Source organism: Pseudorca crassidens, chromosome 2, assembly GCF_039906515.1.
Source record: "Pseudorca crassidens isolate mPseCra1 chromosome 2, mPseCra1.hap1, whole genome shotgun sequence".
Taxonomy (NCBI): domain Eukaryota; kingdom Metazoa; phylum Chordata; class Mammalia; order Artiodactyla; family Delphinidae; genus Pseudorca; species Pseudorca crassidens.
The window spans coordinates 26,923,540-26,947,857 of record NC_090297.1 but is presented as its reverse complement, the minus strand read 5'-3'; the positions used below and the strand labels follow the sequence as shown (position 1 = coordinate 26,947,857).

Below are 24,318 nucleotides of genomic sequence, written 5' to 3'. Positions count from 1 at the left end.
TCTCTCCCTTCCTCAGTCTCCACAAAGCAGGGAGGGTGCAGTTCTGAGCCTGGGGCAGTCTCACCTTCCCACCTGGGCTCACTGCTTCCTCTCCACCCTCCCTCCACTTCCCTCTGTCCCTTCTTCCTGATAGCCCCATTAAAAGCCCCTCTTCTTCCTGGAGATGTTCAGAACAGGCTGCTTTTTCCTTGTATCTCACCCTGTTTCGTGGGTGTAGGGAGATGGCCAGAGTCAGTAAGTGTTACTTATACCATGTCCAGCTGTCTCCCCCTCCTGTTGTCTATCCTGGCAGCATCACGATGAACTGTGACACTGTGTGGCTGACCCTGGAAATGACAGATAATCCTCCATTCATTCATTCAAAAATAAATACAAGTCCCCTACATACGAACATTCAAGTTGTGAACTTTCAGACGCGAATGTGCATTCGCATGTCCAGTAACATAAGTTAGTTCACGTGTCTGGCATACATTGTCACGTGCGTGCATCCTCTACAAGTGGCTGCGCTTCTGTGTACTTTACCGTACAGTACTGTATAGAGTGCAGAAGTAAAGTGTCTTTATTTCAAGCCCAGGATGTCCTGAAACAAGCATAAAAGCAGCGGTGATGTAGCTGGTACTGCTAAGAAGCGCCAGGAATTGGAGGCCCAGAGAAAGGACGGAGACAGACAAGAGGAAGAAGTAACTGAAGAACCGAAGAGATTCACGACGCAGGAAATGGCAACGGGATTTTCTTTATTTGAGGAGGCACTGTTAGTTTTTGAGGCACAGCGCCTGAACGTTGAACGGTACGTGAAGGTTGCAGCAGCCGTTCAGAATGCAATCCAGCGGTACTGTACCATCTATGACAAGAAAAAAAGAGGTACTACCCAGACATCACTGGATCATTTTTTCAGGAGAGTAGATATAATTGAATCCAGCAAGGAACCAGCACCTGTGCCGTCAGCATCAGGCGTGAGTGAAACTGCAGCTCGCCCTCCATCTCCTATAGCTGACGATCCTTCAGCTCTCCCATCTCCCAGCTCCTCTCCCTCCTCCAGTCAGTAACTCTTCTTGCCTGTTCACCCTATGCCCCTGTATGCCAGCTGTTGTACTGTACCACTGTACTTTTCAAGGTACTGTACTGTAAGATTAAAAACGTTTGCTTTATTTTTTGTGTTTGTTTGTTTTTTATGTATTATTTGTGTGAAAAGTATTATAAACGTATTACAGTACAATACTATATAGCTGATTGTGTTAGTTGGGTACCTAGGCTAACCTTGTTGGACTTACGTACAAATTAGACTTACGAAAGCGCTCCCCAAACGGAACTTGTTCATATGTAGGGAACTTACTGTATGCAATGAACTGGACAAGGATGGGGAAAGCAAACATATCCACTGCTTTCATGGAGACCTGAACAAAATAATCACAAAAATAATAAAAATATTTACCCCAAAATACATCTTATTAGGAAATGTGATAAATGCTAGCAATGAAAAAAAAGGGTAATTGTTAGGATGGGCCGTGTATGGCTGTGTGTGTTAATCACACAAATAATACAAATATTTTCTGATGCTTTGACATCTTGGGACTTTGCTGACCCAGGAGAGGCAGCCCCTCTCAGGGTTAGCAATTCTAAGACACAGCAAACTGCTCTTCTGGGAGTGAGCCTTTTATATGCAAACCAACCAATTCAGAGCCCACCTACCTCCTTTACTGAGCTCTTAGCTGTTAAGCCACCATCCCCCTGCCCTAAGCACCCCAGGGTCAGATGTCAGACAACTAAGGGCAGTCGCCTGCTTACCCTGCCTCACCCCTTCCTTCCCCTACTGCAGCCCCAGTTAGGGCTCTTGCTCACATTTTCCTCCCATCCCTTCTACGTCCTGACCAACCCTGGTGCTTCCCCGTGTGGCATGGCATGCTCCCTCCCCCACCTTTGGCAAACTATCTTTTCTTTCTTTTTTTTTCTTTTTTTTTCTCGGTACGCGGGCCTCTCACTGTTGTGGCCTCTCCCGTTGCGGAGCACAGGCTCCGGACGCGCAGGCTCAGCGGCCATGGCTCACGGGCCCAGCCGCTCCGCGGCATGTGGGATCTTCCCGGACCGGGGCACGAACCCGTGTCCCCTGCATCGGCAGGCGGACTCTCAACCACTGCGCCACCAGGGAAGCCCCAGTCTATCTTTTCAATGGCAATTCCTCCTCATCTGTTGCCCTCACCACACCTGAATAATAATAAAAATCTACACTTAGAAACATGGTAACAAACAACCCTCAAATCTCCAAGGGTTAACTCACTAGAAGTTTCTTTCTCGCCATACTACATGCTCAAAGGTGGTGTGCCGGGGTAGTCTGCTTAGTGAAATCACTCAGACACCCCCGCTGACAGAGACCCAGGGTCACCGTAGCAAGGAAAAGGAAAGAGGGGAATTTCGTGAAAGGAACCCAGGGTCCTCGAGGCTCCCTCCTTGAAACAGCACACTTCGCTGCTACCCATTTATCCTTGGCAAAGCCAGTGCCATAGCCAGGCATGAGCTCAGCAAAGGTGGGGAGGGACCGTTGCACCAGTGTCTGGAAGGAAAGCTGGAGATACGTGAAGAGTAGCAGTGACCTCCACAGGGACCTTCAAGAATGCAAAATAGGGGCTTCCCTGGTGGCGCAGTGGTTGAGAGTCCGCCTGCCGATGCAGGGGACACGGGTTCGTGCCCCGGTCTGGGAAGATCCCACATGCCGGGGACCGGCTGGGCCCGTGAGCCATGGCCGCTGAGTCTGCGCGTCCGGAGCCTGTGCTCCACAACGGTAGACGCCACAGCAGTGAGAGGCCCGCGTACCGCAATAAAAAAGAAAAAAAAAAAAAAAAAAAGAATGCAAAATAGACTAGTCTGGGAGGTCAGGAATGTACCTTTCTGAAAATAATGTTGACATTTGTGAGGAGACTTGAATGATGCGAAGGGGTTAATCAAAGAGGTGGAGGGGATGTGAGAAAATGTTCTGAAGAGGAAACAGCATGTGCAAAGGCCCTGAGGATGGGGGCTTGGCCAGTTGAAGGAACTGCAACCAGCAGTGTATCAAGGAGGAGGGTGGGAGAGGCGGGGAAGAGGATTTTATCACTGACACTGTTCCGGGTGCAGACTCGTGGTGATAATAAGTAGACTTGTCACGTCTGCTTTACTATTGTTTTCAAGTTGTCCACAGGAAATACACCCCTCATTGCCTGCACTCCGGGCTGACTGCTGCCCCCACCCTTGACCAAAGAAGACTGGAGGGGCTGGAGCCAAGCAGGCTTTGCGGGCCTCCTTAGGGATTTTGGGTTTAATCGTAAGAACAGTTGGAAGCCATTGATGGATTCTGAACTGGGACAGTGAGAAATTTGGGGTCATGAGCATCACCCGTTTCCAAGACTCTGGGCTCCTCTGGGCAGGGAGACAAGCCAAAAAAAGGCTCTTGGGGAAGTGGAAAATCCAAGAAGCCTTGGTGAAGCGAAAGAAGAGTATTTAGCTTCCATCTGGGGCCACGCCATCTGTTTGCAAAAGCTGTTCTCCGCACATTTTAGAGTCAACAAGACAGACAACAGCGATAGGAGCCTCTTGCCTTTCCTGCTATCATTTTACCCCATTTCGCTAATGAGTCTGGATTGCACTATTGAACAATGCCTCACTCCTTTCAATATAGTATTTAGACTTGTCAGATAAAAGATGTGAAAATCTGAACGTTTAATTTGCTTATTCCGACATGCAACGTGCTATCTTCTCCTGGCTTGCGGGGTCATCAACTCGTCTGAAATCAATTCAGCAATAAGGAGTGGGTCAGGGAAGAGCAGGCCGCAGGGCAGAGGAGTGATTCAAGTATCCAGATGGGGAGACTCAAGCTTGCCCACCCCCTCCAGCTTTAGCACCTTTGAGGAACCCTCCATGTTAGAATTTATCTCCCAAGCCTGGGAAAGAGCAGAGCAGTGGTAAGTATCTGGTTAGAGAAGATGCCTGGTAAGATGCAACTCCATGTATTGCAAGTGATAAAGCTGTCATTGTTTGTTGACAGTGTACAGTAGCTCTTTGTAGCTTGTGTCAATATAGTACCAGGAAACTAGGGTCTAGGACGCTTTAATGGCAGCTCAAAAATATCGTGGAACTAGCTAGGGGGATAAAATCAACAAATTTTACTCATTGGGAAGAATGTCATTTCCAGAGATGACTTCAGGGGAGAAGCGGTCATGCCTTGGTGAGGTGTGAAACTTCTGCATGAAGCTGTATGTTGTTGGGTGTCTGGGAAGGGCACCAAGGCATAATGCTGGTGCACATGGGTGAGAGGCAAGTTGAAGCTGCTGTGAACTGGGCCCGCTTAGGGGTAGAGACAAAAAGGGGTTGGGGCCTGAAGTTCAGCTCCAGATAGAGGTCTGAGCCCTTTGGGGATAATTTGGTATTTTGATATCAGGGTCCACTGGGATCTGCAGTCTGGCATTATCATACATGACTGTCTGGGGGTAGAGAAGGATGTCTGGTGCACGAGCAAGTTGGTGGGAAACCAGTGAACAAGAGAGCGGTGGGCTGGGGGCCAGGGTTGTGGTTCTGGTGGTCAGCCATTTCCAGCAAGGACCCAGCCAAGGATGCAGGTGTGTGTGTTTGGTGGTGGGTGGGGACATTGTTGGGGTTGAAATGAACAGGAGGCAGCTGAACAGAGGGACCCACCAAGAACCAAGCAGCAGCTCAAGGCTCAATCTAGGTAGACCGAGCTTATGTCAGATTTCATGGAGGACCGAAGTGCTGTCCAATAAAAATATAATGTGAGCCACATGTACGATTTCTCAAAACTTTTAATTTTGAAATAATTATAGATCCACAGGAAGTTGTAAAGATCGTACAGAGACGTCCCATGTACCCTTCTCCCAGATTCCCCCAATGGGTACATCTAATGCAAGTACAGTACAACATCAAAACCGGGAAACAGACGTTGGTGCGACGTGTGTGTGTACGTCTACGTCATTTTATCACGTGTGGATTCATGTCACCACCAGTGCAATCACGATGCAGAACTGTTCCATCACCACAAGGTTCTCCCTCGTGTTACTCCTTTAGCATCACCCCCCTCCCCTTCCTCTCACCAAACCTAACCCCTGGCAACCACTCATCAGTTTTCCATCTCTTTAATACTGTCATTTCCAGAATGTTATATAAATGGAATCATCTGCTACGTTATCTCTTGAGATAAGCGCTTTTTTTCACTCAGCATAATAACCTAGAGATCCAGCCCAGTTGTTATATGTATCGATAGTCCATTCGTTTTTATTAGTGAGTAGTATTCCATGGCATGGATGTACTGCAGTTGGTTCAATTATTCACCTATTTTAGGACATTTTTGTTGTTTTCAATGTGGGGCTATTCCACAAACAAACAAACAAGCAAAGCTGCTCTGAACAGTCATGTGCAGGTTTTTGTGTGGACGCCAGTTTTCATTTCTCTGGGACAGATGCCCAGGCGTGTGATGGCTGAGTTGTATGACTAGTGTGTGTGTAGTATTTTTTAAAAAGAAATTGTCCATTTTCCAGAATGTCGGTACCATTTTACATTCTACCAGCAACATATGAAAGATCCAGTTGCTCTGTATGGTTGTCAGTCTTTGGTGTTGTCACTATTTTTATTTTTATCTGTTCTAATGGTGTGTAGTAATGTCTCATAATGGTCTTAATTTTCCTTTCCCTAATGGCTAATGATGTTGAACATTATTCTTGTGCTTATTTGCCATCCACATATCCCTTAGTGAAATGTCTTTTTATGTCTTTTGCCTATTTTCGAATTGGACTGTTAGATCCTTGCCTCGTTCTCAGTCTTAGGAGAAAAGCATTCGGTCTTGCGCCATTAAGTGTGAGGTTAGCTATAGGATTTTTGTAGATTCTCTTTATCAAGTCAGGAAGTTTCCTTCTAGTCTTATGAAAGTTTTATTTTTTATTTTACATTGGAGTATGGTTGATTCACAATGTTGTGTTAGTTTCAGGTGTACAGAAAGGGAATTACTCATACATATTCATATATTTATTCTTTTTCGGATCCTTTTCCCATACAGGTTATTACAGAGTGTTGAGTACAGTTCCCTGTGCTATACAGTAGGTACTTGTTAATTACCTATTTTACATATAGTAGTGTGTATATGCCAATCCCAACCTCCCAATTCATCCCTCCCCCTCACCTTTCCCCCTTGGCAACCACAAGCCCACCCTCTAAGTCTGTGAGTCTGTGAAAATTTTTTGTTTAAATCAGGGATGAGTGTTGAATTTTGTCAAGTGCTTTTTCTGCATCAGTTGATATGGTCATGTGATTTTTCTACTTTTGGCCTGTCAATATAGTGAATTACACTGATGGATTTTCAAATGTTGAACCAGCCTTGCATCCTTTGAATTAGACCCCACTTGGTTATGGTGTATAATTATTTTTGTGGTGTATGTATTTTTGTGGTGTATATGGTGTATAATTATTCAGCAAAATTATTATTTTGCTGAATTCTCTTTGCTAATATTTTGTTAAGGCATTTTGTATTTATATTCTGTGGGATATTGGTCTTTAGTCTTCTTTATTTGTACTGCCTTTGGTTTTGGTATCAGGGTAATACCTCATAAAGTGAGTTTGGAAGTGCTCCTTCTTTCTCTGTTTTCTGGAAGAGATTGTAAAGAATTGGTGTAAATTCTTTATACATTTGGTAGAATTCTCTGTTGAAACCTTCTGGGCCTGGGTATTTCTTTTGGGGGAGTTTTTAAATTATGAATTCAATTTCCTTAATAGCTATACGGCTCTTCAAATGATTTATTTCATATTGGGACATTATGGTAGTTTGTGTTTTTCAAGGAGCTGGTCCATTTCATCTGGTTTGTCAGATGTATGTGTGTCATGTGTGGCATTTCCTTAGTATCATTTTGATAACTCCAGGCTTCGTCTTCTCTAACCTTTGCCAGCTCTGGATATTTGCCAACCTGAAAGATGAAAAATGAGTCTCGTGGGTTGAGTTTTCATATTTTTGATATTCATTAGGTGGAACATCTTTCTGTTTCTGTTCATATGTATCCTTTGCTCTTTTTCTCCTTCCCTGTTTACCTTTTTCATATTGGTTTGTAAGTGTTCTTTATAGATTATGAATACTAACCCTCTTCCTGTCATATATATTATACATAATCTTCCCAGTTTTCACTTTTCCCTTTATCTTTTTTACAGTTTTTCTTTTTTAATTTAAAAATGGAGGTAAAGGTACACTTTGAATTCCTCCCTGAGCCCTGCCGGGGGTGGGGGACGGTAGATAAGCCTCAGATAGGGGACAAACGACAAAGGTGGACAGGAGCCTGGCCACCCCGCCACCACCTTTGTGCGCAATCACGTCACCTGTGGGGGCCACCATGTGTGGACACCCAGCAGAGGACAACTCCTTTCCTAAAATATGTTCCCAAGTGTTCAGTGAAAGCTTCATTATTTTATCCTTTTAAAATTAGAAGAATCTTTTAAAAATGACTCTCTTGTGCTAAAAACATATTATTTCAGGTTCAACAATTCCTTTTGTTTCACCCCTGTTTCTTTTTCTTTACTTAACTCGCAGGGAAAAAATGTAAGCATTTTAATTTTAAAAGCACATACAATAGGATCCCATTTGTATGAAATTATTTCACTGAATATGATCTGAACTACTCATCCTTCCATCTCTTTGTATGTCAACTGTCAAGAACAATTATTTCTAGATTGTACTGGGTTTTTATTTTTTGGTTTCATCTTTTAAAAATAATAAGCACTTATCATTTCTGTAAAAGCAGTAGACCTATTCCTTTTAAAGAATAATGTCCATGACAAGAAGCGTCCGCATTCTGCTACTTAGAGTTGGATATATTTTCCTCTGTGTGTGAATAAATATTGTCTGTTGGTGACTATTCATTGTAAATTTGTGGCAAAGTCTACCCAGAGCCTCAAAGGACCTTAGCCAGAAGGGGAAGAGTCAGTGTTACTGAACGAAATGTGGGTCCGCTTGTCCACACGCAATAAAGGCAATCTGCTGACAGCAGGTTGTAGTTTATTGCAGGGTGCCAAGCAAGGAGTCCAGTTGGCTACTGCTTAGAATGCCAAACTCCCTGAAGGCTTTCAGGGAAAGGTTTGTAAAGACAGGGTGAGGGAGGGGGGTTGTGGGGTAAGTGATCAGCTTGTGGATATTCTTCTGATTGTTTGGTGGTGAGGTAATCGGGAGTCAACATCCTCAACCTTCTGGTTCCAACTGGTCTGGGGATCTACGTGCTGTGGGCAGCATCCAGTTAACTTCTTTCACCTGATGGGATTTTCAGCATCTGCAAAACAGCTCAAAGGACATGGCTCAGAATATTATCTGTAGCCCCTGAGGAGGAACTAAAGGTCCTTGACTTTGTATAATGGCTAAGCTATTATTATTTTGTCTATCTTGACTGTTTTCCTTTCTTTCTTCATTTTCTCACTTCTCTGATTAAATTTACTCTTTGGAACTCAGAGAAGGCCTAGGAGGCTACAGTTTTCTACGGACAAGAGGCAGGTGGAGGACATGGGGTGGGGTGAGTCTGTTTGGGGAAGGCCCCATAGGGTCCTGCTTGGATACATCAGGAGAAGAAACTGGAGGAGGAGAAAGAGAAGAGCCATAAATGAGCGAGCCTCCAGGTCGGGGGTAGCCCATGGCTTCGGGGGTGTAGCCCCCCATATTTCTGTGATTGGTCTCCATCACCTTTGCTGGAAATTACTTTAACTTTGAACACCTTGCATATGCCTGGCGTTCAACTTCTTTCGTATCCTTCCCTGTGCCTAGATCAGCGCCGTGCATCCAGCAGGTGCTCAATAAATGCTTAAGGCATGTTTAGTTCCCAAGGGGGTCATCCTCCCTCCATCTCACCTCTTTGTCTTTCAGGCTCACAGGCTTTCAGCTGCCGGCCACCGTCGTCAGCGCGGCCACCACCCTCTCTCTACGCCTCATCAGTGACTACGCAGTCAGCGCACAGGGCTTCCATGCCAGCTATGAAGGTAGGTGCCTCGGCCTGGCCTCAGGAGCCGTATGTGTGAGGTTGTAATAGCCGCAGGCAGGGCTGCGCTGCTCTTAGCTGCCGGGAAGGGCTTCTTCAGATTCAGAGCTTGTGTCTGTCCTAACAAGGCTGGTTACTAACCAGTAACTCAGTTACTTAAATTGCCCCTGCTGCGTTGTTTCCAGGAAACTGAGACTTGAAATCAGAGCTGAGCTGCCGTCGTTTATCTTGAGGGCCTGGTAACATCTTCTTCTCTCCCCTTAACTGGGTTTTGTTGTGTTTTTATTTTTTTAATTCTGTTTTCTCTTGGGCTTCACTGTATTATAAGGTACCTTGGCTTGGTTTTGGAAATGAGGCAGATACAAACCCTAAGTAAAAGACATAAAATAAGTAGCTGAAAAAGTTTTTTCTCACTGTAGTGACTGCAAAGAGTCAGCTTTATATCATTCAGAGAAGAACAATCAATTTTTCCTTGATAGCACAGATTAGGGTTTCTTGGTTTGAGTTACGCAAATAATTGCCGCTTCTCTCAGCCTGTTTAAATATGGTGTTAGCATTCAAATTAACACTAATATCTTCAGATTATACACTATTATTATTATTAACTTTATTATGTTAGTTCAGAAGGTGGTATGTCTAGATCACTGTCATTTTCCTGGGAAATTTACATCTCATTAATAGGTAATTATGCTGCTCTTGGCTAAGACCCACACTGCTGTTTTGTGTTGAGATCGCTCATAGGCGTATTTTAAGACTGTTAATGATAATTAATAACAATAATGACATAACACCCTAGTAAAGCATGCCAGTTATTTGAAAGCTTTCTTCCTCTTGCCTCTAAGAACTTAAAGAATAAGTGATGCTTTCTTGAATGGAGCTATAGCAATATACAAACAGATACCACCTTTGTCTTGGCTAGGAGTATACCACAGAAAGAGGGCAGATCCTAACTCCCGCGGCAAAATTCACGCCTGTTGGTAAGGGGTGTTCGGTGCTTTAACGTAAGCGATTGCGAGTTCCTGAGAAGGTCTCAGTTATTTTTAACTAAAGGTACGAAGAAGGCTCCAGAGAAAGTTTCACATGCCTTTAACTGGGGGCTTCTGACATAACTCCAGATTGCTTTAACTGAGGGCTTCTGAAAAGACCTATTTGTCTTTAAAGTGAAGTCTCCTGGGATAACCCAATTTCTTTGGAAAAAACAATCAGTTCCTCCCAAAAGCAAGCCTGTGATCTTGGTCATCCTGGTTCTGTCCTCAGCCTTTGGCTCTGAACCCAAACTAAGTCTCTTTGAGTCTGAGCTACAACCTCTTGATTAAGTAAGAGAGGCCTCTTCAGAAGCTTCTTCCACAGTATGTGGGCCTTGGGGGGACTGGCTGTGTTTGGGGATGGTGGGGGGAATGAGTCGTTGACACTAGAGTTGGTGGCTGCAGAGATCCCAGGAGGGGCTGACACACAGCGGGACCCAGCTGGGCCCTAATGGTGTCCTCATTTAGCAGTCTTTGTGGATAGCTGTCTGAGGCCTGGACTCTTAGGAGGTTTTAGGAAAAAAGTGTCCTGTTGATCCCTGACCACGTTGCCTGCTCTGGGAAACAATGCCAAGTGCTTCTCCATCAGGCAGAGCAGAGCTGAAGGTACATTCATAGAGCCTTGAAAAATCAGAGGTTCTAGCCTGGAATCCATGGGGAGGTCTACAGTAGGGCATCAAAGGTCTGCAAACCCCTTGTAATTAGAAACCACATTCTGAACGTATAAGGGTATATGTATTTTCTTCTTGAAAGGGTCTAGATCAGGGATCAATAAACTATGGCCCACCTGGCCAAATCCAGTTCCTGGCTTGTTTTTATAAATAAAGTTTTATTAGAACACAGCCAAGCCCATTTGCTGACATTGTCTATGACTCTTTACATGCACTACAAATTCAGAGTTGAGTTATTGCCACAGAGACCACATGGCCTGCAAAATCGAAAATACTTACTATCTGGCCTTTTACAGAAAGAGTTTGATGACCCCCGGTCTAGAGCTGTGCTATCCAATAACAGTAGCCTTTAACCACATGCCACTATTTATATTTATATGAATAAACACTCAGTCAAATTTAAAATTTCATTTCTCACTTGCACCAGCCTCTATCAAGTGTTCAGTAGCCACCTGTGGCTTGTGGCTACCATACTGGGCAGCACAGACAGAGAACATTTCGTCACTGCCGAAAATCCTTCTAGACAGGGCTGAGCTCGGGCTTCCATCAGATTCACGAAAGGGCTGCGATTCACATGAGGCCACGAATCATTAAGATAAAGTGGAGGCCAGTGGGTCCCTCCTCCCCGCTGCCTGGCCCGGGGGTGGCAGCCCCAACAGGAGAAGGACCAACGGGACAGAAGGCAGGGCCCGCCCTCCGTCAGCCACTTCATGGTGTCAGGTCTCTAAGTCATCGGCACTGAGAAGGGAAAGGCTCCAGGCAAGGCCCAGGCAGGCCCTGCATGGTGCAAACAGGTTGCTATAGCTGAGTGACTCTCTGTAGTCACCTGGGCAGGGTTTCCGCCAGCTCCGTGGTCTTCGTGGCTCTTCGTGCTGCCTGGCAGAATGGCTCACAGGAGAGGCAGGTGCGGGGAAGCCAAGGCTGGGGCTATCACCAAACCCTGACGATCTGGTTCGGGACTGGACCACGGGGCAATTTGTGCATCTGGAAAAGTGTGAGTCGCACTGACTTTTGGGACACCCACAGCGGAGGGGCAAGGAGGGCAGGTGGGGGGAATCACAGATGCAGCCACTGCTGCGGATGAACCGTGTGATAGACGACATCCACAGCGGTCCTGGGCCCTCTGTCTCACTGCACTTCTCAACAAGACACAGGATGAGCCCACATTTAGGGATTTACTGATAAATGCTAGCCTCTTGGGCCTATAACTGAGTAGCTGGGTGACCTTGGGCAGAGGTTTTCAAACTCTCTGGGCCCTCTGTTGGGGGGAAGGGGCGATCCAGTGGTCAAAAGGACCATAAAGATTTGGCTCTCAGCCCCTCCCTCCATTGCAGAACCCACCTTAGTCACTAGGGCTGGACAGCAAGCAGACAGACAGGCTCTAGAGAACTCCCCTCCCCCCAGTCCCGCATCTGCCCGGGCTGACCCTAGTCAGGACAGCCTCCTCGCGTCCAGCCTTCTGGGTGTCACAGGACCTGTTTCTAAATGCCATCAGGGTCCCGCTCTTGGTAGCTCCCCTTGGCTGACGCCCCTGAAAGTTTGCTATCAAAGGGAGTCTCCTCCTCCTCCACCCTCCTTGGGAGAGTGAAAAGTGCAGATAAGGAACTGGACTGCTGCTAGGGATTGTGGAGAAAGGTGAAGTCAGATGAAGGGTGTCAGCTCAGAGCTGCTGCCGCGTCACGGAAAAGATCAAAAAGGCCAATCGTCAAAGCCCGAGGTGACAGAGGATGCTTGATTTGTAATCCCTGGGGGCAAGCGTGTGGGCTGCGGCCGTGGACGGGAGAGAAGGGCATCCACTTGTATTAAGCACTGACTGTACGCCAGGCACTTTACATACATTATCTCATTTAATCCCCGAGACAGCCTGGTGGACAGACGTTGCTGTCTCCATCTGATAGATGCTGGAGCTGGAACCCAGGAGTTTTGTGTTCAGCTTTAAGGCTACTTGATGGCCAGGAGTTTTAACGTGACTTTTCTGGCTCTAAAGACTGTACTCTTCTCCTGCAATGCACACCCTGCAGAACTCCTGGAGGAAGGTAGAGACTGGTGACTCCCTCTCATGGGCAGGTAGATTGGAAATAAGTCAGAGGCAGGGTGGACACAGGAAGCCTGCCTTGGCTTCAGCGCCCCTCCCGGATGACTTGGGTCATCTCAGGGAATCAATAAGAGGTATGTCCACAGCCTCTCAGCTAGGGTTGCCAGATAAAATCTAGGGTGCCCAGTTAATTTGATTTTTAAATTATTCCAATTCTTTAAAATTTGAAAAAAACTTTAGTGTAAGTATAGCCCAAATATTTCATGGGACATACTTTTACTAAAAAAAAATTGCCTGTTGTTTGTCTGAAATTCAAATTTAATGGCGTGTCCTGTATTTTTATTGGCTACATCTGGCATCCTCATTCCCAGCACTGAATCCCCAGGAGCTCTGACCCCACTCATTCTTCCTCCTCCTTTTCCTGATGCCCAGATCCGCCCCTGTCCTGCTCTGCCCAGCTCGGGCTGCCCACGCACTACAGAGGATCTAGGCTCACCTCTGCCCTTCCAGTGAGTGTCCACTTGACAGCTCTCTGAACGCCCACACACCTGCAGAGAGACGCAGATCCATGGGCACTTGGGGTTACACTGTGTGTGTAATTCTGTAGTCTGGTTGACGAGGCTGACGTTTTTCTGTGTTAATAAAAGCAGCCCGTCTTTGTTCTTCCTAAGGAATATCAGTGAGGGAGCCACTGTGGTTTGCCTATACCACAATTATTTAACCAGTCATGGGGACATTTAAGTGAAGGACATCCCTGTACATACAGCTTTAACCCTCATCTAATTATCTTAGAATTCTTGGAAGTGCAATTGCTGGGTCAAAGAGTGTGTCGATTTTTCATTTTATTACATAATTCCACGGTGTCTTTAGGAAGATTCTAGTGGGGCACACCTCTACCAGCAGGGTGTAAGAGGGCCCATTCCCCTCCTTTACCTACATTGCACGTTGGGGAGTCTTAAGTCAGTTTCATTGATTAAAATGGGTGAGATGAAATCTCATTTGTGGTTATAATTTGCATCTCTCTGATGATCAGGAAGGTTGAGGACCTGTCACCACTTTCTGGCCTTTAGTAGATCATTTTGTAAGTTGCCTGTCCCTGTCTCTGCCTACTTTTCTTTTGGGGTGTTAGTATTTTTTTCTTATCCCTTTTGTAAGTGATTTTGCATATTAACGCTATGAATATTACGAGTTTCCTTTTGATGTGCAGTAATTTTAATTTTTATGTCACAAATTTTTTAATATTAATTTTTCTTTGATAATCTACCTTTGGTGTTATGCTTAGAAAGGCCTTTTCCATGCCAAGATCAGCTGGTCATTTAGATATTCCTCTCATTCTTTTAGCATTTTATTTTTCCATTTCACTTTTAAATCCCTCTGGAATTCAGCTATGTTTGTCTTGGTTTCAGTGGCCCTGTCTCTGATTCTCCAACATTCACTGTGTCCTTCTGTCTGTCTTTCAATGTGTGGAAGCCTGTTACTTCCCCAGCCCCCGCACTGTGTCTCTCCCTGATGTTTCTAGTCTTGCTGTGTTTAGACGTTGTTTCTCCCACCCAAGCCCTTGGGCTTCACGCCTTCTCCACCCATGACTCTCAGAGATTGTATGGGTTGTTTCTGTCTCTGACAGGTTGATCAGCAGGTAAACAAGAGTTGTAAGCAGATCAGAAACATCAACTAGAGAAGAGTCTCTGCAGGTTTTAATGCCTAATCCTGGCTGCACCTTTTGCATTTTAGCCGCATCAATCCTGAGCAGTCACTCTGACACTTTCGTGCAAGAGAGCCCATCTCTGACTGCTGGGTCTCAGTCTATTAGATCTATTTAATCATCTACATCTAAAAACAGGTATTTCTGTTTAGTTAAATCTAACTGTCACCTTGCGTTCTCACTCTCAAAAATATAAGAGGCTTCCTTAAAAATCAAAATCACTTATTATCCCCACGTGGAATTTAGAAGCATGAGGAATGCTTATTTTTGCAAACTCCCTCATCACCACAAGGGGAGAGGCTGCACAGTACAATGATTAAGACCTCAGGTTCTGGGTTCCAACGGATCTGGAATCAAATCCCATCTTTGCCACTCACTTGCTGTGTGACCTTGGGCAAGTTACTTCATTTCTCTGAGCTCTGGCCTTTGCATCTGTAAAATCAGGGTAAGAATAATACTTCATAGAGTTGTGAAGATTAAGGAGAGAACACACAAGTCACATGAGGGACTGGCAGACTGTCAGTGCTTGATAAATGTCAGCTAATGAGTGAAGTCACCCTCCTCCTAACCTCACCAGACTGGGATTATTTCAGGAGATGGAAGAATAGATATGTCTACTCCATAGGTCACAATCCCATCCCCACCCCAGCCCGCTGGCTCCTGAGTCTGCTTAAAATTCTCAACCCAGTTGTTCGTGGTATGTCTGGGCTTACAAACAGACCATAACATCTGTGGGGAAGGAGCAGAGGTGTCTCCATATTCGTGAGCTCCAGCACTGCTGGAGAGACTGCCCACCACATGGGGATGAGGTCGTGGGCCGTGTCCCCTGGTGGGTTGGAGCTGACGAGGCCAATGCCGGGAATTCAGTCTTTTCATGTCCTCTTCTCTTTGTATCAGAGATGTTGGCTTTAGGGCTAATGGTGCTAGTGACACGTCCAGCAGACCTTAGACTTTGGGGGTCATGGACTTGAAAGCTGTGACTATCTCCAGACATACACACACACACACACACGCGCGCACGCGCACACACACGCACGCACACACACACACACACACACACAAACACTTTTCCATGTTGTTTTTCATGTAATTCAGATGCCCTGAAGCCCACCCATGAACCACTAGTCCACCTGAAAAGCTGAGCCCAGAGAGTCAGGGATCACACATTAAGTGGGTGGTAGAGATTCTTTCATTCATTGAGCTGATATAATTGAGAGCCTACTGGGTGCAGTGCCTGATGTTTCAACCAAGTCCCATCCTCACCATCATGATTTCCTTCTCTACCCCTACCCACCTGCCCTCCCAAAGGGAACACAACGGGGGAGGAAGAGCTCAATTCAGTGCCACATCTTGGTGAGTTTTTGCTCCCAGTGCAAGGTCAGTAATGTCACCTCTGCCGCTGGACCAGAGCATGGTGGAACAGCGTCAGACAGACACATCTGCGAGGGACAGATGGACAGAGATGGAGCTCCCTGTTGTCATTCTATCAGGAGAGGCAGGCTTGGGACAGAGCTTTCCTGGCCTTTGGAGGGGGAAGTAGGGTAGAGGTGATCATGTCATGCAGGGAAATGGAGGTCCAGAAATGGACGCCTCCTGGTTTTATTCCCTCCTGTAATTAGACCTGCTGATTTCCCTCTCCCGGCCTCTCAGACAATTTCCTCAATTTGAAAGAGTTCCCCAATTCAGGGACATTCTGCAGACATCTCAAAATTGGACTAATGGAAGCTATTTGACCATATACATATATACACTGAATATGCAATTTGCACCATTCAGGCCACTCAGGCCAGAATGGCAGGCCTGGCGAGGCCCCCTTTGGGGGAGGGGGGAGGTGATGAATGTCCATTTCCTCTGCCTGGGAAGGGATGGTGTGTGCTTCCTGAATCAACCTGCTGCATTTCCGAGGGCTCTGCCTTGGGAGTTGGAGAACATTCCTTTTAATCAGTACAGTGGAGTAGCAAATTAATACACAGAGATGTGACATTTGAGACAAACTGGGCAGCACTTCTCCATAAGTGGGGCATCAGGATGAACTTCATATCACGTCCTCAATAATCCCACAAACAGTTCATCATGCATAGTGATATTTTCCCCCTTTGGGGAAGAATATTAACATAGCTTGAAGATGATATCATAGCAAATTCTAGTGCCCTGACCCTCCTCACCTCAGGGTGTCAGAAGACAGGGTGAAGGCAAAGGAGCATTTTCAGGTGGCTGGATGACCTGGGGATAAGGGGTACATCTGCTTTACCTCTCTGGCCCTGTTCATTCATTCATTCACTCAACAAATATTTACTACACACCTGCTCTACTCCAGGTCCCTAGGTAGACTTTGAGGCATATGAATGAATTATAAGTGGCTTCCAGCTTCAAGGAGCTCTTAGACCTAAAATTGTTGGAGGGGAGTGCGTAGGAGCAGAGGAGTGGGGTCCAGGAAGAGGTAGGTTCAGCGCTGGCTAGCTATGACACCTTTCACATCTCCCGACCTCCCCGAGCTGATTTTGCGCAAAAGAGGAACTACGGCACCCACCTCAGTGGTTTGTAATGAGGGCTGAAGAGTTAGTGGCTGGGAAGTGCCTGGTACAGAGTCTCTGGTCAAGAAGCAGCCATTCCTCGACCACGTGGAGAAAATTACTCTCATGCCTGGTTGGGTGTCTGGAGATCAAGTTTGAGCCCTGCCATGTCCTCACTGTATGACCTTGAGCAAGGCACTGAGCCTCTCAGCTCCCTCCTCTGGGACATGGGATAATCATCTCTTCCTTTCAAGGGGGGAGTGAGCATTAGTGGTAAGGTGCAGAAAGCACCTAGCATGACATTTGACACAGACTAGGCACTCAGTCAAAGGAAGCTCTTAAAATAGGTGTGTTTTGTAGGAATGAAAAAAAAAATTCTTTCCTATGACAAAATCTTTGGTCAAGCCTTGTGGGTCTCCAAGAGCAAGGAATGTCACCTATTTTTTGATTCTTCAGTCACTGAGGTACCTTAGTCCAGGGCTTGGTACACAGTAGGGACACTGCAATACTAGCCAGTGCTTGCCTCTCCTGACCTGGATCTTTGCTAGTCCATATAGGGCTTTTGTGCAAATTAGCGCAAGTGGCCACCCTGAGGGGACACAGCCCTGTGAGCCTTTGGCTTAGTGCATGGAGTAGAGGCTGGGTTTTTAACCACAGTCACCCACTGTGAGTCATTAGAGGCAGGGTGCAAGGATCTTGGGGTGCTTTCACTTAAAACCCTCTAATTGGAGCTTCCCTGGTGGCGCAGTGGTTAAGAGTCACCTGCCAATGCAGGGGACATGGGTTCAAGCCCTGGTCTGGGAAGATCCCCACATGCCTCTGAGCCTGTGCTCTACAGCCTGCGAGCCACAGCTACTGAGCCCACACGCCTAGAGCCCGTGCTCTGCAACAAGAGAAGCCACCGCAATGAGAAGCCCACTTACTGCAACGAAGAGCAGCCCCCGCTCGCTACAACTAGAGAAAGCTTGCGGGCAGCAACGAAGACCCAACGCAGCCAAAAATAAATACATAAATAAATTTATAAAAAATACCAAACCCTGTAATTACTTCCCAGATGGAGTACAAACTCCTCACCTGGCCGTCAAAACTGGGCATCAGCCTCACCTCCACCCGCTTCCTCCTCCAGCCACACTGGCCTTTGTCTGGTCTTCAGATACGCCACACTCTGTCTCCCCACCCATCCTTCAGACACGCTGAGTCCCTTCTTCTGAACCTTCCTCCCTCACCTGGCCACTCTTCTCTGCCTCTTTGTTTCCTTCCAATCTCTGCTTAAACCAAATCCAGAGGCTGCCCCTGGTGCCCAATACTCCCTTTACTTTCCCTCTTAGTTCCCCAGGCATCTCCTCCAATTACATGCGTGCCTCGTGTATCTCCTGTTCCTTGTTCGCCTTCTCTCCTCCGGTATGTGCTCCCAGACAGTGGAGAGAACCAAGAGGAAAGCTCAGGGTCTGGAGGAAAAATCGACTCTCAGCTTGGCCAGTTAGTAGCCAGTGTGGGACTTTGAGCAGGTCACTTAACCTCCTCTGACCTCCGCTGTCACAGGGACAATAATAATAATAATCCCTGTTCTGTGGGATTATCACCGGGAACAAATGAGGTAACACGTGTCAAGGGTTCCTAACGCTGCCTAGTGTGGAATAAACACTCAGAAAGCAGACTGTCCACAGCTGCGCCTAGCCCAGGATCTGACGCATGGTAGATGCTCAGTAAATAATGACTGAATAAGTGAGTAGATAAGGGATCATTTCACCCAGTGTAATGGAAAGACATTTGCTCAAGGTACCTGGGACCATATTCCATTGAATCCAAGATGTCCTCAGTTAAAAGATGCAGCTTTATTGGATGTACCACTAAGAAAAAAAAAAAATGCTGCCGATTAAAGTATGACATGCCGTCGATTTTAAGATACATCCCAATTTCAAAGATATTGAAAAATGGAAAAATGTGCTCCCTAGAACTGACGAAGTGTGGTAACTGCTTAATTGCTTGTGACCACCCCTCACCTTGTTTGGGGTGGGCTTATCGCTCTGACCTCTTCTCCAACCCAGGGCTCTCTGACCATCAGGGCTCCTCGTTTTCATCATTCAGGTGGTGGCTCTCGCTGGACGTGTGATCACCTCTTAATTCGTTCTCTCAGCTCCAAGTCTCATTACTTTTCAATTTTCTGCATTGAACTCTATTTGACACCTGTTAGCACAGGTCTTCAACTGATAAACGACCTTGTCGGGGGAGGCAGCAAGACGCCCCAGTTTTGATTCTGTCTCTCGTATCTGTGCCCCAGGCAGGGGAGCCCATAGAACCCAAATAGGGGTCCCTCAGGACCCCTGCCAGCCCACTGCCAGCCCCTCCTATAATAGCTCCCAAGACACCAGGAATACCACTGGGTGGGGACCTGAATGTGATTTCTCCCACTTGGATGGGAGATGGGAGAGTCAGCCTTCGGCCACTGCTCTGGTCATGACTGTAGCTGGACACACTCACCTGTCTCCTTCCTGTGGACCTGGGTCAGGTGACCCCGTTAGAGCTTCGTCCACTGACCCCCACCCTGGAGGTTCAGGGGACACAAGTCCTTCTACCATCTCTTCCTTGGGGGAAGTTATCTCCCAACCCATGAGCCGAGCATCAGCGGGGAGAGAAAGCTTCTAAGTAGATGTATCAGACTGGATATTCCCATCCCACCTCTTCCTATTAATTGATAATTTGGGTGTGATTAGCCACTGTTTTGGATTATTCTTTCCAGCCCTTTCCTTCATTAGTGTGGATAATTGAGGGTTGAACCCATTGCCATTTCTTTGGAACAGCAGGAGAGAAAAGCATTTAGGACGTTGGTGGGTTCTGAATTGGAGATTTGGTGGTGGACAGATCACCTCTACCCTTCCCCTTTCTACCCTGTTGAATGATGGGCACTGTTTCCCAGTTCTGTATCCTCATACACACCCTGGATCCCTGAGCCCAGGGCGTCAGAGATGAAGGAAACAAAGGGACCAGCTCACTGCATGACATGTCCAGCAATGCAGTGGGAGCTTTGCAGACACTGACATCCCACCTGGTGAGCAAGGCCTCAAGAATCCCCGCTGTACAGAGAAGGAAGTGGAGGCCCAGAGAGGTTAGTTACCTTGCCTGAGGTTACACAGCACCTAAGGGTCGTGCACAGTTTGAAAATCGGTTTGGTTCCAAAGCCCACCTCTTTCCACTAGGTGCTGCTTCCCCACATAAGTTACATATAGTTCTCCAAGCCCACAGAAAGGAGGGGCCGTGGAGAGGCGGGGGGCCAGCCCTTGACCCTGGAGCACCTCCCAGATCTGGCCATCCCCAGCCTGGCCTTGCTGAGGACCTTGTTGCTGCCCAAGACCCTGTCCTGTGGGTGATGGCTTTCCTTCCCTGCTTTTCAACCTTCCTTCCAGCTCTTCATGTCCTGCCCCTCCCTCAAGACCTTTATCCAGCCACAGTTTAGGAGTAATGCAGACTGGCCTTGGTAATGCATTAAATTACCAGGAGTTAGTCTTGTGAAGTGGAGGGGGGCAGAGGAATGGGCAAGCCAAGCACGTTCCTGCCTCAGGGCCTCCGTACATTCTGTTCCCTTTGCCTGTACTGCTCCGCCCTGGTGGCCGCATAGCTCTCCCTGTCATGTTGTTCAGTTCTCTGCTTAAACGTTCCGTATCAAAGAGACCTTTCCTGATGACACTGTATGACACAGCCGCCCCACCCATCACTCCCTGTCACCCCCACCCCGACATATAATACAATTATTTGTCTATTTGCTTATCGTCTGTCTCCGCTATCAGAATGTGAGTTTCCTGGGATCAGGGCCTTTGTCTCTTTTGCATTGTTACTGTTGTTCTCTGCTGAATCTTCAGTTCCTAGAACAGGTTCTGACCCGTATTAGGTGCTTGATAAATAGCTGGTGAACGAATGAATGAACGAAATCAAAGGCCAGAAGAAAGAAAGAATGTATGTATTTGAGCACCTTCAAGAAATCCCAAGGGATGGAAATGTGAAGTCCGAGAAGTGGGGGCAGCTGGAACAGCTGGAGCTGAGCCGGATGTGGGTCGGGGGTCAGCTCATGCGGGGCCTGGGAGACCCCGGAAGGCATCTGGGCTTTATTCACAGAGCCCACCCATCACCAAAGGGTCTTAGGCAGGGAGGTGATGCAGTGAGATTTCTGCTTTAGAGATGGTGAGGGGGGAAGGGGGGTAGACTGGAAGCAAGGGAGCCAGTCACAGGCGGGGACCGTTGTCCAGCACAGAACGTGCCTGGACCTTTGTCAGCATTGGGGAGGGTGCCAGGACAAGGGGAGAGCTAGCCCAGGCTCACACCACACTGCCCACATTCCCTGTGGATGGGTATCTAAGCTGCTGGAACAGAAGGAATGCCCCCACACGTGGAGCAGCTTGGCTTGCCCAGTGGCTTAAACAAAAATATTTATGATATTCTTTTCTGTTCTATGGACATTTGTGATGTAAGTGTAACCCACTGAACAAGCTCACCTTAAGAGTCCCGATGAAGAGATGAATGTTCGAGTGCTGGGGTCTCTGGTGATAAGTGATGTGGATGAAGCCCTTGAGGTCACACTTGGAAATTTGCAGAGGATTCAGAGCAGGGAGGAAGGGCAAATGCATTGCACAATGAGGACTGCAAGGATGACAGTGAAAGCTAACATCACTTCAGCTCTTACCAGGTGCCACGTACTCTTATAAGTGCCTTGCATTTTTTAAAAAAAATTACTTATTTTACTGATTTATTTTTGGCTGCGTTGGATCTTCGTTGCTGCGCTCAGGCTTTCTCTAGTTGCGGCTAGCGGGGACTACTTTTTGTTGTGGTGCGCGGGCTTCTCATTGCGGTGACTTCTCTTGTTACAGAGCACGGGCTCTAGGCACGCAGGCTTCAGTAGTTGTGGCACACGGGCTCAGTAGGTGTGGCTCGCGGGCTCTAGAGCGCAGGCTCAGTAGTGTGGCACACGGACTTAGTTGCTCCGTGGCATGTGGGATCTTCCCGGACCAGGGCTCGAACCCGTGTTCCCTGCATTGGCAGGCGGATTCTTTTTTTTTTTTTTTTTTGCGGTACGCGGGCCTCTCACTGTTGTGGCCTCTCCCGTTGCGGAGCACAGACTCCGGACGCGCAGGCTCAGCGGCCATGGCTCACAAGCCCAGCCGCTCCACGGCATGTGGGATCTTCCTGGACCGGGGCACGAACCCATGTGCCCTGCATCGGCAGGCAGACTCCCAACCACTGCACCACCAGGGAAGCCCGGCAGGCGGATTCTTAACCACTGCGCCACCAAGGAAGTCCCAAGTGCCTTGCATTTTTTTTTTTCTGGATCTTTAATATTCCCTTTAATATTAGTGGTGGTGATTAATACTTATGTAACAGACTTACTAGTCTGAAAAATAATTCATGTCAGTATTTATTAGATAAAATAACTGTACCAAAGGTTACTTCTAAATAACTTCAAAGAAGTTATTACCTGAAAGTTTAAACAACAAAAGTTATCTTCCACATAAGTTCCACAATAAAATTTTAAACACATTATTGACTCTGCAAGTTCTTTTTAAAAATTACTTTAGAAGTTAAAAGAGGAAATATTTTTCTTTGTCCTGTGCCACTTCTTTTTCCCTTCCTACTTCTGTCCTCCTCAATATATAATATTATGGATGCAAACTCAAGAATTCAAGGTGAAAGGGATAATTTTGCTTCACAGATCTCACGACCTACACTGTATAGCAAAAACAAGATAAAAATAGAACTGAACTTTTAAAAAAATACAAATTAGGTTATATAACAAGATTATCTTTGGAAAAATAGATATTTTCTCTCTACTAGAAATAGCAAAACATTCCACATTATTTTCTTTCCCAATTGCATGGTTAATTAGCATACATTCCAACAATGCACATGAAAACATTTCTAAGCCAGGGGTACTTGAATGATTTCTTCATCAATGTTTTGGCTAATTCAGTGGCCAAGAAAACATGATGTTTAGTCTCTAATTAGATGCAATCAAGAAACAAAACAGAATTTCTGAGGTTTAAGCTGATAAGACCCAGCAAAAATCTGTCATTATATCAGCTACAAGTCTCCCTTCTCCCAAAAAGGAAAAAATTAAGAACTGCTTAAAAGTGTACAAGCTTCCAGGAAACTTCTAACAGCTCAGCTTCAGGTGACCTAGTAATGGAGGGAGCGGTCTGTAAAGCCTGGAGTGGTCCAAATAACACAGATAACTTCAGTAACGGCTGGAAACAGATGCTGGCCCCAAATCAGGTAGAATAACCGATCTTCAGTCAAGGAAGGAAACAAAGTCCAAGCTTCTAAAACACATAACGACAAGTCCAGGAACGTGGCCGGATATAACCCAGAAATGTGGGATTTTTCAAGGGGCAGTGTTGAGGTGCATACCACTCTTGAGAATAAAAGCACAGGACTCCATTGCCTGCGAAAAGGGAAGTCCACATCAGAACATTCCAAATTGGCCTTTTCCGACTATCATTTGCCTTGCATTTTAACATTTAATCCTCACAACAATCCTATGAGATAGGCACTATTATTATCCCCATTTTGCTGATGAGGCACAGAGAGGTTAAGTAACTTGCTTGAGGTCACACAGCTAGTTAAGAGGCAGAATGTGGGTTTGAAGCCAGGCATTTCAAGTTCAGCCTGAAAAAAAGAATAAAATAGTTTCACATAGCTGGGACTACTGGATCAAAATAAAATATTCCACTACAGTAGAGAGCAATGCCAAGGTTTGTACTTTAAAGGCTCTAACAAAAGGAAACGATGCGTAAATCTGGCTATATTCAAATGTAAAAGTTCTGTACAATAAAAAACATCTAAAAAGGGAAAGAAACACAATTGACTGTTGTATAATTTTATGCCAAATATGGCAGGAAGGGGTTAATCTCGATATTATGTAATCGGCCCATCTGAAGTGGTAAGAAAGCTATCTGGAGTTCACATCAGAGGAAATAGAGTCAGCAAGTAAATACACAGGAAAGCTATTCGGTCTTGCTAGTAATGAAAGTAATGTCAATTAAAACAATGAAACTACACTTTATCCCTAGTCAATTAGCTCTAAAAGCCTTGTGAGGACACGATACAGTGCTGGGGTATTTGCAGAGAAACGGGCATGCTCACACGTTGCTGGTGGCAATGGAAATTAGTCCTTTGGGAATCCAATTTGACAACACGTGTCAAGAGTCATAAAGTACTCATGTCGTTTGACCCAGTGATTCCCCTCCTGGGATTATATCCTATGGAAATAATTCAACAGAAGAAGAAAGTTATATGCGTGAAAGTGTTGATTTCAGAATTACTTATAATGATGAAAAACTGGAAACTGTAAAAATGTCCAACAATAGGGGAATGACTAGGAAAATTATGGTATATCTACCTAATGGATT

General features: G+C 46.2%; 1 protein-coding gene across 3 annotated transcripts in view; it reads left to right on the top strand.

The window, feature by feature from the left end:
• Positions 1 to 24,318, top strand: part of CSMD2 (CUB and Sushi multiple domains 2) — a 668,701-nt gene that overhangs the window by 105,964 nt on the left and 538,419 nt on the right. For all 3 annotated transcript variants that reach the window (XM_067725393.1, XM_067725392.1, XM_067725391.1), the window contains exon 3: positions 8,867 to 8,979. In XM_067725393.1, the coding sequence (XP_067581494.1) occupies positions 8,867 to 8,979 (113 nt within the window). The remainder of the gene's footprint in view (positions 1 to 8,866; positions 8,980 to 24,318) is intronic.